A 14,193-nucleotide genomic window follows, 5' to 3' on the forward strand; every position below is an offset into this window, starting at 1 on the left:
CACCTTGCTGCAGACCAGGGAGTGGTCCGTGTCGCAGTCGGCACTGTGGTATGTGCGAGTGATGAGCACGTGGTTGAGCAGGGACCTCCTGGTGATGACGAAGTCCAACTGGTGCCAGTGCTTGGATCTGGGGTGTCTCCAGGACACTCTGTGCTGCGGTTTAGTGGAGAAGAAGGTGTTGGTGATGCACAGACCATGGAAAGTGCAGAGTTCAAGTAGCCGCTGTCCGTTCTCGTTAAGCTTGCCCACTCCGAAGTGCCCTATGCATCGCGGCCATGAGTTGTGGTTCGAGCCTACCCGGGCGTTGAAGTCTCCAAGTAGGAACAGGTCTTCTTTCTGTGGGATCTCTCTGATCTTGGCTTCAAGCTCCTCGTAGAATGCATCCTTAGCCTCGGCTGTAGCGCAGAGTGTGGGAGCGTAGACGCTGAAGATGTTTGCTGGTCCAGAGGGGGTCGAGAGGCGGAGAGAGAGGATCCTTGCAGTCCCCTGTGAAGGAGGCTCCATTGAAGACAGGAGGGTGTTGCGCACTGCGAATCCGACCCCGTAGAGGCGGCGCTCTTCTGGCTCGAGTCCCTGCCAGAAGAAGGTGTAGTCCTTCTCCTTGAGACTGCCACTTGCGGGGAGGCGTGTCTCCTGAAGGGCGGCGATGTCGATGTTGAGTTTGGACAGCTCACGGTCGATGATGGCGGTTTTCCTGGCATCATGGATTTGCTGGAGGTCGTCAGAGAGGCCAGGACACATTGTTCTGACGTTCCAAGTAGCAAGCTGTAAGGCTGGTGATTTCTTGTTTCTTTGTTGTTTGCCTGGTGTGGGGGCTTTACAACCTGCCTGTCGGTTTTGCCTAAGCTCCAAGCACCCAATGGAGCAAGCAGGTTGTGGCGGGGTAGCAACTCAATTGTCCGGGGGCTGCCCGGCTTGAGGCGGGCGTTAGCTACCCAATGGGGCTCAAAGACCCCTCCCACCGTCGAGAGCAACCCCTGGCGCCCGGCTGTACGCCAAACGAGCCTGGACTTATAACCGGTAGACTGCTGCTCTCCGTGTTGTGCCTACGCTGGTCAGCGAAGCTGGAGTGACCTCTCCAGGTGCAGGCCTGGGCGGAAGATATGGAAATCCTGGTGTGCCCAGTCGCCAGGATCCCCCTCTCGGCGTTGCTGGTAGGGTCCGACGGAAAGGACGAGCCGATACGGTCGGTGCCAGCGCAGCTGCAGGAGTTGCCGGAAGGTTTCACGTTGTTCCACCAGCCGCCTACGGGGCTCTACTCCGGATTTTCTGTAAGGGTTTACTCCCATAGCCTTCACTTCTCCCAAAGCAACCACAAGGCAGTGGTGGTTCTGCGGCAGGTAGTACTGGGTTACAGGGTACCAGTAGCAGGCAAAATATGTACCTGACCTGACAATGGTGAAGAGTACGACAATATGATTGAAGAGCAACGAAAGAACGGAATAGTCGAAATTGTGCCGGAGTCGAAAGAAGAAACCCTGGAGGAAACTGAAGTTACCTTGAAAAGAATTCATTACTCGCCACATCATGCAGTAGTTAGAAGAGGTCGCAAACAGCAAAGGTTCAGATTGTTTACGACGGATCTGCAAAGAACTGTAAGGACAAACGATCTCTCGATGATTGTTTATAAGATCCCTCACGTATTCGAAATGCTAACAAATTTTCGCTGGAATTCCGGCGCTCGAACTGCGGATATCGAGAAAGCGTTCCTTATGGTAGGAATCAAGCCGGAGGACAGGGACATGTTACGCTTCCTTTAGTTGAAAGATCCTCTTGCTGACCAGCCGTAAATCGTCGAATATTCTAGGCGAAACCATTGCACATCACCTGAACCTCTACAAGCAAGTTGAACCCGAGATGTTTGAGTTGTTGAGCAAGTCTCTGTAGGTGGATGATCTTCTTACTGGAGCAGATAATGACGAGAAAGTTTTCATGGTTTATCAGAAGTCACGCCTGTAACTGTTAGACGCCCTTATTCTCTCTCGACTCGTGAACAACCTCGATTTGGCCGGGAAGAATGTCAAGACCGTTTACTGGACAAATTCGATGACGACGTTATGCTGGATAAAAAACGAAAGGACGTGGAAGCAGTATGTACAGCATAGCGTGGAAGAAATTCGCAATTTAACGTCAAAGGACGACTGGCGACATTACCCTGGCAAACAGAACCTAGCGGATCTGTCGTTGAGGGGCGTTAGCGCAAAGGAACTGTCGATTAACACAAATTGGTGGGACGGTCCGGAATTTTTCTACAAACCAAAGTCACACTGGCCCACAGGTGAACCAACACATTCTGAAGATGAAGTGGCACTCCAAGAAGCTGTAAAGGATCCAGTCGGAATCACTCGTTCATTGGTTAACAGTTCGGCTAACGATCCAATGGAACCGTAATTGACGAATTAATCGACATCAATCGATTCAGCGGAATGACGAAATTGCTCCGAGTGACGGCTTTCGTTGTCGAATTTGTAAACAAGCTTAAAAACAGGGCTCGAAACAAGTCGAAATCCGGGAGTGGAATTGAAATTCTGAACGCTGTGAGTTTAACGAAAGCCGAGGAACTCTGGATAAAGGCTGTTCAAGCGTGTTCTTTTGAACAAGAGATCAAGTTTCTCCGCAATCACCGTCAAACCAAAGCTGCACCGCCGACTTACGTCTCACAATTCGGATTATTTCTCGAAGATGGAGTTGTCAAATGCAAGGGGAGGGTAAACAATGCCGATTTACCGGGGAGCTCAAGAAATCCAATTCTGTTGCCAGCGAAACACGATTTCGCTCGATTAATTATCAAGAATGCACACAAGTCAGTGAAACACTGCGGAATACGGGACACACTCACCACGATTAGAGAGCGATTTTGGATTTTGAAAGGTCGCGAAGTTGTAAAACAAATCATCAAGAAAAGCGTAATTTGTTTGAAAATCGATGGACCTCTGTACAAGTCTCATTCGCCTCCGGTCTTCCAAGTGAACGAGTGTCTGATGATCCCCCTCTCACGCATGAGGGAATAGACTTTTTCGGACCGGTAAATGTTGGCGGCGGAAATTCGGGCGAGGACAAGTCCTGCAAAGTCTACACATGTTTGTTTACTTGTGCTTCGACCGGAGCTGTTCACTTAGAACTATGCAGACGCCTCAACGCTCAAGATTTTCTGCTGGCACTCAGACGATTTGCTGGTCGACGAGGACTTCCCGCCACATGAACATCTGATAACGCAAGAACCTTCAAATCTTTCAAATCTTCGAGCAAGGAGATAAGAAGGATCACGAGATCGAACGAAGTCTTGCGTTACCTTGTTAACTAAAGAATTTCATGGAACTTTATCATCGAAAGGACTCCATGGTGGGGAGGTTTTGGGAGCGGCTAGTTAAAAGTATCAAGACACCTCTTAAGAAGGAACTCGGTCGATCAACCTTGGATTTCGAAGAGTTACGCACAGTGCTGGTAGAAGTCGAGTCGGTGGTCAATGCGAGGCCGATCACGTACACGTACGGATGACGCGAATTCGATTTCTTATCCCTTGACACCTTCCGATCGTATCTATGGGCGACGTGTTACATCAACATCAAACAGCGCACATCACGAAATCATCAGTACGTATCAATCATTGACGAGAAGAGCTTGCCATCAGGAGAATCTACTTCAACAAGTAACAAAACAGTGGAGAAAGGAATATCTCACTGGTTTACATGAGCAGTCGAACGTGGTAAAGAAAAGAAATGGTACTCAAGAAATCTCGGTCGGGGATATTGTGTTACTCTAAAACGATTCCAGAACTTACTGGAGTTGATGGAAAGGTCGGAAACAACGGCAAGCGACCGACATATTTGCGGAGGGTCGTTCAGCATTTAATTCCAACTGAAGTCAAGACGAGTGTAGTCAGTGAGGACAGACACCCTGTCGCGAATCACGTTTCTAATCTAGCCGTGCAGTCCGACGCACTGCAGCCGTGGTCGGGGAAATCAGTCGTCTAGAACTGAACATTGTTTGAGTCATTGTAAATATTTGACTTTATTTAACTTTAATATATGTTGAGACATTGAAAGTTTCTCACGTCGTGAATAAACTTTGAGGAGTGTGCTCAAGGACACGCGAGAATTAGGACACATTGAAACCTGACGCGGTTGACAATACTCATGAGCAAGGAGTTAAGATATAACTTATGAACTTTTACTATTTCTATCATCCAATCACAGATCGGAGCCATTCCTGTATTTAGTTGTCTAGTTGTCACTCGTGCAAGTTTTTGTCCTTTTAGTCCTTTTAAGATGTTTTGCGGTCATTGCGGCAGTGTTATGAAGGATACTTTAAAATTTTGCGTAAATTGCGGAAATTCTGCGTCCAATAACATTAAACTCGTTCTTCCACGTCCGATTCAACCAGCAGTAGTAAAGGGAGAGCTGAATGTGCTACAGCTGGAATTGCCACACCTGATTTAACCTTAATTTCTTCGAAGCCTGTTCTTACTTATACACCTTCATGAGCAATAAAAAAGAGGAGAGAAAGTCGCACTTCCAAAAAAAGAGCAAGAAGACTAAGAGGATGACTGAGAGAGACCCACCTTTAACCGTCAACATTGGCATCATGCGATATGTTGAAGGGTTAGGTTTGTTCACAATGTAATGGCTCTTCCGAGGGAGGACTATCTTCATTGTGGTATTATTTCAGCTCTTTCAGTGCTTCAAGGTTCACATGGTCCTGTAATTTTTGCTGCCCTTATTGTAGACTACATCGTGTGTGGCAAACTAGATTCAGTCTCAGTAGCAGTCAGTGACCTGCCCAGTGGAAAAGTGAAGACAACATTAGAGGAGCTTGAAGCAATCAGTGATCTTGAGAGATTTAAGCAAGAAGCCTCCTACAACTAAGATTCAAAGCAAGATCCACAAAGCCTAAAATGAGATGGTGTAAGCACATGCACCTCGTAAATTTCATCTTTGTCTTCCAAACCTACGATATATCGTAACTTCGGAAGACAAAGATGAAATTTACGAGGTGCATCTGCTTACACCATCTCATTTTATCTACAGCGTCTGTAATTGACTAGTTTGTCAAAGGATTAGTCACAAATAGAGTCTTGGATGTGATCAGAAACAATCCTAACCAATCCCGCAAGTTCTTACAACATTATGAACATGAGAAGCTGACAGCTGAGGTTGTTGATAATCAGTTTCAGTGTGTCTTCAGCATGGAAGGAAGTAACAAACGTGCTAAGGAAGAAGCTATAGCCTTTAACTTTACACATTATCTTGAGGATGTTGAAGGTTTGATTACTACCACAGTCCAGATCCTAGGACAGATGAAATTCACACCAGTAAAGTTGACCTTGGGCATGTTCTTCACCTCGTTACTGGATGCCCTGTCTCACCTGTCACTGGATTTGACACAAATCTTACTATTGTTTTTGACCATGAAGAGATCCAGAGGAAACTTTCAGCAAACACCTGTTCCTGTACCCTTAACATTCCAGTTTGTGATTTGGTTGCCAGTTATGAGTCTTTCAAGAGTGAGTTCACAGAATGCATCTTCATTTCGCCTAGGTTTGGTCAAGTATAAATCAAGTAGCAGGTGACTTTTGGTATTTTTAGGTCTAGATGAACACGATTATAGAATGTTGAATTGTAACAAACATTATTAATAAGCTTCATGACTTTACCAGTAAGTATACCTGTACACAAGCATGGTATTTCTGTCTGTTTTGCAAAAGTCTATGATGCCTATTTTGCATAACAGTTAAGTTTCACGTTTAATGGAACTATTAATAGGAAAGGTTTTTGGAGCAAATCATTCTTATAGATGTTTACAACAGATGGTCAAATGTATCATTGGGAAGTCAGTGTTTGCTGGATAACCCCTTGGCTTCTGAGTTGTGTTCCTGTTTGCAAATGCGTTCCACTCGTTATGCTTTGTTAGTTTAGTATTCTTGTGCGTTTGAGACTGGGTCTGAAGAGCACAGGTGTTAATGTCTCACGATAATATGACTTTGGAATTGTACAGTGTATATCCATTTAGCAAGAGTTATTTGGGCGTATGTCAATCAAATTGAATTTTATTTGGTGTCTTGGCAGGTAATATGCACGAATGATATTCTACAAACTGGTCATAGAAACCTTTAAACAGTACAAATGTATGTAAAATTTGCCTAGTATCTGCTGAAATGCCAAATGAAACTATCTGTATCTATCCTAATGCACCACAGTTGTTTGGTCTCTTGTCTATGGTTTTGCAAAGTGACACAGTAAATGAATGTCTAAGTTAGACTTCTTGCGTAGGTGAAGTTATACATATACTGGTTCTTACTGTTGTGTCAGTGTTTTTGAAAAAGTCAATTTCAAGATAGCATTGTGATCCTGCAAAAAGCTCATGCCAGGAGTGAACAGTTGTGGTTTAGTTCATTTGGAGCACCAGTACAGATCAGACATGCTCTATTTTCACTTGTCAACTGACTCTATTGTTAAATAATGTTCTGGTTATTTGATCTGTTGTAGATAACAATATTCAAATATTATTTTGTATTGGATGGTTTTTGTATTCCATAGTCGTGACAACATTTCGGTCCGCGAACTTTACGAGAGATCAATTTACGAGCGATCCTTTATGAGTGAACCTTTTATTGAGAAATACCAAGCGAAACCTGCTATATCAAACGAGTTATCTCATATTATGTTTACACGTAAACACGACCGTGTATTTAGATGCGATCGAGAACCCAGCAGAATACCAAAAGCTACTCTGAAACGTCTCAGAAGAAAGGGCAGAAAACTGGAGGAATTTGCTTATGAGCGTATTCGTCCCAGCATACCGAAGTCCTCTTGGCTACGTCGTTATGTGAAGGTTAGAAGAGTTACAAAGAATGATTGTGAGCTTAATACGAAGAGGGTAAGATTAAATAAAGTTACAAAACATGATAACAGTTAGATGATTTGCCAAAAACTGTTGATGTTTGTGGAACTGAAGTAAGTTTGGATCTTAAAAGTGATTACAGTGAAGGAATATTGTCTGATTCAGTTGACAGCAAATCACTTCTCGAAAATCTTGTAAGAAATAATAGGGAATGCACAGGGTTTTTGATGTGGTTTTCAGTTTTCTGTACGACATGTATTTTTAAAACCACAAAAAGGTCAAAATATGTCTATTCCCTCTTGCTATTTAATGAAAGTCAACTGCCTCTAATTGAATATACTAAAACTGTAAATAGCACTGCTTCTCTTGTTGTGGCCATCAGCAATATTAAAAAATTGCATAACGCTGGAGGATATTACAAAATTAAGTTTAGAACATGTTCAGCTAAAGCTGTTGTGAAAGCTGAAAGGAAAAGGATAATGAAAAATGAAAGACAAAAACAAGATTATGAAGCAATGGAACCGTCAAAAAAGAGAATGTTAATAGAAAAAAAACTAGTAAGGGATACTCCAAATAAACTTGAATTACAACTGAGAAACAAGCAAAACAATACGAAACAATGGATTCAGCAAAGAAACAACACTTAAACAAACAAGCAGGAAAATACAAAACTATGGATGTAGCAAAGAAACAAGACCTGTGAAAGAAACAAGACCTGTGAAACAAACAAGCAGAAATATCCAAACTATGGATGCAGCAAAGAAACAAGACCTGTTAAAGAAACAAGCAGAAAAATACAAAACTATGGATGCAGCAAAGAAAGAAGAATTACTTCAGAAACAGAAACAAAAATTCTGTGGTAATAAAAGTAAAAGCGTGGATTCATGCATTGATACATTTAAAAAGAAAATTAAGGAAGGTGCATATTATATATGTTGTGTGTGCAATAGGATGCTCTATAAGAAATCTGTATTGCAATTGATCTCAAATAGGTACAATTTAGAAAAAATACATAGGAAAATGCAGTAAATAATGCAAATTCTGATAATTCTGTAAATGTAGGAGTAAATAGTCTTGCAAACAATACTCCTAGTAACAACATGGAATTCCAAAATGAAGAAGAAGTGGAAGACCCTTTAAATGAGCCTAGGTCACCTGCCATTGAGACATGTCTACAGTCAGTCATTCCAGATTACCCTATAGTTACTGAGGAACATAACTCCAATAACTCTACAGGTAAGGAGGCGAGCGTGGCCTAGTGGTTAGGGCGCTGCACTTGTAAGCCGGAGGTCCCGGGTTCAAGTCCTCCTCCCTGCCACTATGTTGATTTGTCTTCGGTGGCCCCGAATTCAACTCCTGCACGCTTTGTAAATAGCCAACTGGTCTGCCTCCTACCAGTTGGGGTTTTTAACGAGTTTCTGTTCATTTACGATATTTGTTTCCTCAATTACAGTGTCCCCAATTAGCACAGCAGTGCTAAATACGCTGACACTTAAATAAAGTTATTATTATTATTATTATTTAAAGAAATTTACAATATAGCCCCTGGAGAACAAACACCCAGTGTCTTTAATGACTGATAAACAATGTGAAGAACTTGCATTCCCAGTATTATTTCCTAATGGTAAATTTGGCTACACTGCTGAAAGATATGTTAAATTATCTCCGATAAAATACTTAAATGCCAGACTGTTGCATTTTAGTGGGCGGTTTGCTACAAATCCAGAGTACCTTTTCTTTGCACAGTTCATTATTGAGCAGAAAAAAGTATCTGACAACATTAATATTGATCTGAAGAAGGTTCATGGTCAGAGTGTTACAGCATCACAAGTCGGGTCAAATACACAAATCCTGCAAAACCTCATTTCTCAAGATCAAGCCTACTTATTTCTGAGACAAATTCCAGGCTCTCCTCCACACTGGCAAAAATTCCTGAACGAAGTAGTAGCAATGGTAAAACAGCTTGGTATACCGACATGGTTCATGACACTTTCATGTGCTGATTTAAGATGGCCTGAATTATTTCAGATTATTGCTTGAACTAATGGCAAAAACATGACTGATAAGGAAGTCGAAGCTTTATCATATGACGAGAGATGCAGGCTTCTGAATCTCAATCCAGCTACAGTAGCTAAACACTTCCAGTACGGAGTAGAAACATTCTTTACTGAAATTGTACTAGCTAATGCAAATCCAATTGGCAAAATAGTATATTATGCTCTCCATATAGAATTTCAAATGAGAGGTTCTCCCATCTACATGCACTGATATGAACAGATGACTGCCCTAAATTAACCCATGAAACTAAGCAAGAGTATATAGACTATGTTGACCAGCATGTGCAAGCATACTTACCAGACAGAGACACTGATCCTGAACTCTATGAACTGGTCAAGAAATATCAAACACATAGCCATAGCAAAACATGTAGGAAATATAAAACATTGCATGTAGACTCAATTTTGGCCAGTTCTTTACAAACAGTGCAATTGTTGCTGAACCTTTAGCTGAAGATATGGATGAAGACAAAAAACAACTACATTGACAAGAAGGAAAGAAATCCTTTGCCTGATAAAACAGAAAATAGATGAAGTTCTTAATCCAAGTGAGCCAGAATGCAACCCTTCTTTAACCCAAGAGGATATATTTCAAGATCTTGATATTACTAAAGAACAATATGGGTGGGCATTGTCAATATCTCCTGACTCCGACTACGACCTCCATCTCAAGAAATCACTCAACATTTGTTTCACCAACAACTACTTCATTGCTGGTGTAAAAGGATTTGCTGCCAATGTAGACTTGCAACCAGTATTCAACCATTACAAGTGCATAACATATATATGTTCATATTTTACTAAATATGAGAATGAATGCTCTCAAGCTATTATGAATGCTGCAAAAGAAGCAAATTTAAACATCAAAGATGGACTAAGAAAATTTGGTGCTACATTCCTTTCTACTAGAGAAGTAAGCTCACAAGAATGTGTTTATAGATGTATGCCTGAGCTGTGGTTGAGAAAGATATTTCCAAAAACTGTTTTTGTAAGCACAAACTTACCAGACAAAAGACTAAGAGTAGCAAAGAATCATCAAGAACTTGATGAATTAGATGATGATAGTACAGATATCTACAAGTCCAATATTATTGAGCGTTATACTATACGACCAAACAACATACCATCAGCCAACAACATGTGTCTAGCTGAGTTTGCCGCTTATTATTACAAGGACTACAAAACTGATATATCTGAAACAATACGTGCTCAACCAGAAGTTCTCACTAATGACATCATTGAACAGTTAAATGTGAATACAGATAATAATTCCCCCCTTCTTCCAAAAAATATAAGGTTGATGAATGGTAAAGAAGTCATGAAGCCCAGGAGAGTCAAAGCTGTCATAAGATACCACATTCTAAACAAAACAAAGGAAAGATATTTCCACCACCTTCTTTTTCTTTACCATCAACGGAGACAAGAAACCGACCTTGGAAATGAACAGATTTACGTGTCTAAACTCTATGAACCTGGTATTGAAGCTGTAGTGCAACATAATAGAAACATATTTGAACCAGATTCTGATTACGGAAGCACTTGAAATATTGAGAAATGCACTCTGCACTCATATGATGCCATAAATGATCAAGAAATGAAGATTTACCATCTGAGATACGAGACGACTCAAATGATAAAGATTCATTCAATAACCAGCCATCAGAACATCTTGGTTAACAAAATAGTTCAGATGAACCAACCCCTGGAGGTTCAATAACAGCCTACAATCAGCCATTAGACATAACTGATGACCACCTTCGTGAATCAGTCAGATCATTGAATGCTCAGCAACGGGATACATACAACATAGTACTGTCTTGGTGTCGAAACAAAGTTAAGAACATGGACAGCTTGAAACCAGTTGACACAAAATACCTCGATATAACGAACAAATGTCAACACGTGACAAAAGACATGCGAAACAGACCAACAACAATCAAAATCCTTTAATTCTGCAACAATAGAGCAACTTCTCAGTTAACAACTCATTATGAAATCAATGCCGACACTGACACTTTGGACACATCTACAGATCCGCCTTATCTTCTTTATTAGTTCTAATAACTTCTTTATTTTTGACGGCTTCTTGTGGTAAAAGGTGTAAGTGGCAGGAATTTCCAATCCAATGCCTTTGTTTCTCCGTTTGCCAGTGACTTCCACTGAAATTTGTCCACTGCGATTTAAAATCAAGTGAAACACACGTGAAAGTATCAGTGGCACATGACCCATGATCTCTTGCTTCCCTTTCTGACCTTGAACCCGTTTAACGGCAATAGCATGAATGTCGCGCAGATTATCCGACTCGTGCCGTGGAAATAGATTTGAAATAATTCGTTTCGATCATAGGCACAGCACTGTAATCACATCCTTAAAATCTAAGGTCTTGCTTACTTCGCAATCCAGAACTTCACCAATAACTGCATCCCAGATATCCTGCATGGTAACCTCGAATACAGCTTCGAAATGAGTATGTTGTTGTGCTCATTGTTCTCCAACACAATAGCTTTGCAGTAATCGACATTAATTCCAGACAAAAAATGAGATTAGCGGAAACCAGCAGACCACAAGCCTTCAATCCTTGTGAATGCTGACGCTGCTGTGCATTCATTAGGTTAATTGAATTCCAGCACTTCCGTTTAATATGTCGCTATGTAAACGCCATGTGCCTCTATATTTTTGTTCAAATCGATGCTTAGTACTGAAAGCAGTACCCTATGGTCCTATGGCAAGCCTAGAGAGTGCAGCAGAAGAAAGCGTGACAGTTCCCGCTTCCATTGCTTCCTCATCGCGGTTGCAGTCTGGGAAAAAAGACAAGGGCAAACCTCATTGGGAGAATTTTTAAATTAACGTCGTGATTAGCAACTTTAGTTCAATAGTCTGTGCAGTGCAGTGCTGCACATTGTCGTTTAATGCTGTACACACAGTTTATGTTCATTATGACATTGAAAAAGAAAGAGAATTTCCGCGCTCCTTCTCTTTATGAAAGACGCATTGAACGAAAGACAAAATATGAGGCAATTAGAAAAGATTTTTATTTTTTTTAATTATTAACCATATCTCGATATAACGAACATTTTGGTTGTTTTTACGCAAATTCGTTAAATCGAGGTTTTCGGCATAAAGAACCCTCGATTTAACGAACCAAATTCCCCAGTCCCTTAGCACTTCGTTAAATCGAGGTTCCACAGTACCTCAGAACCTAACCCAATCGTAAAAGCAGGTTTTCTATGTGTGCCATGTTGCCAAATATATATATTTTTTTCATATCTGGTTAACAAATTTTATTTTTTACTCGTGGACATGTAAAGCGTAGAAACGAGTTATAAAATAAATTCACGATAGTTTCCACTTCAAAAAAAATAAAGCACACGAGTCAAATGACGGATCGGAAGTGAAGATAAAGTTTTTGGACCTATCAACGATAGTGTTAGATTTGGGCTGACGAGAACCAATCAGGAATCACTACTTATAATCGTGCTATTCAATTTCTCCGAATGTGACGCAGGCGTACTTCCATGGAGACATGGAAGTATTGGCTTACATTGTAATACCGGTGCACAAGTAACTAATTGCTACCACTATCCATCCAGTAGGTACCCTGGCCCGATAGAGACCCTTAGCAGGGAGATATTTTCCTCGCCTAAAATTGATTTACATATTGTGCGTGTAAACGATACATCGTCTTTCGTTATTTCTGCATTTAGCGCACTACATACAATATTACTGCATACCACGAATTCTGCTGCGATTTTAATGATTTCCATCATAGTAAAGAATGGTAAAGATTTGACTTCTAAAGTTTATTAAGGGCACCAAGATGGACTTGGCATATGTTTATTCAGTAGGATAAGACAAAATTAATTAAATTTTGAAAATCGCCACAAAAATTGCTAATTTAAACGCACTCTAAGTAAGCCCGAGTTAACGCAGTTATGCGTCTAGTTGGATAATAAATTGTTCATTAAACGTTTTGGTGTGCAATATCGCTGAGCATTTTTACTCGTTGTTTTATTTCAGTTGATTCGGCCGGCGGGCTCGTCTAAAATATAGCACAGTAGAGTATTCGGTATCCGACGGCTTCAGTAAACCGGCCACAAATTTGCAAAACAGTTTTAGGACCCCGTTCCCACTAATGCGTTTTTGAGATGCTCCACTTTCGTTTTATCAAAAACGTATCGTTTTCTTTGCTTCCACACCAGCGTTTTCATGGGACTTGAATCATCTATTATTTCTACCCAAAGCTCTTCCTCCACTGATGGTACAGCAAATACTGAGTTGGCAAATTCTGAGGCGATGCCAACCAGTGAGCACTGCGATCTGTTCCCGGATAGTCCTTACTCATATTCAAGTTTGAATGCGGATAGGCAAAAGAAAACAGCTGAAATAAGAGCTCTTCATGACGATAAACTTAGAAAACATAGTAGAGAAAAATTGAAGAGAATCTTTGTCGTATGAAATGGCTGCAGCTATTCTTAGAAAACATAGGAGAGAGAAATTGAAGAGAATCTTTGTCGTATGAAATGGCTGCAGCTATTCTATTCTGTCTTGAAAAAAACATTCGTAAATAACATATGGAAGTTCTGCCAGGTTTATGTCCAGCGGTCGTCGTAATGCACCTGATCGTCCCTTTAAGCGGCCAAACACACACTCCATGATATCCATTCTTGCTCTACACAAGGAGATACCAAACTGTTGTTCTTGGACAGTACTGGTATACTCTTTCATCAAAAAGGACATGATTGGGTAGGCAAGATCTCCAAGTAAAGAGACTGGGATGGGGTCTTCATCTTCATTTATTTCCTTTGGCATGGAGGGAATTTTTTTCCATTTTTCAAAAAATAATTTATTGAAGAATAAACAAACGGCCTCGTATCAAGCTTACTTCCAGGCTATTTTACGTTGACATCAATAAACTGATAACAGTAGTCCCACACTGCTTGGACATTTCAATTATAACACTGTTTTCGGTTTATATAGATCTCTATAATATGTTGTATTTATTGCGTGTCGTTTGATCTTAATGAAAGTCCCATCTATTGCCCCAAGACATTGTGGAATAACATGAGCTTTTCCAAATTGAGCTATCAGTTCCTTTTCCCCATTCTATGTTAAAGGAAGTTTTATGCGAGTTCACTGCGTCCAGATGCCAAATTATTGCAGCGCATACCTCCCTGACAATTATCAGTTCGGGCCATAACCATTTCTGGATATCGGTTTCGAGCTTTGTGATTGGGTGAGATCAAAACCAAAACAAAGCAAATTTGGCCGAGAGGTGCTGGAAACAAGAAGAAGCTGA

General features: G+C 41.0%; 1 protein-coding gene across 1 annotated transcript; it reads left to right on the top strand.

Moving 5' to 3' along the window:
• The first annotated feature begins 2,426 nt into the window (after positions 1-2,426).
• Positions 2,427-3,011, top strand: LOC149043026 (uncharacterized). Its single transcript, XM_089213679.1, has one exon. It carries the CDS (start codon positions 2,427-2,429, stop codon positions 3,009-3,011), a length of 585 nt encoding a protein of 194 aa, XP_089069805.1.
• Positions 3,012-14,193: the final 11,182 nt, after the last annotated feature.

The sequence above is a fragment of the Pocillopora damicornis genome, chromosome 7 (assembly GCF_964200805.1).
Source record: "Pocillopora damicornis chromosome 7, jaPocDami1.2, whole genome shotgun sequence".
In the NCBI taxonomy this organism is placed as follows: domain Eukaryota; kingdom Metazoa; phylum Cnidaria; class Anthozoa; order Scleractinia; family Pocilloporidae; genus Pocillopora; species Pocillopora damicornis.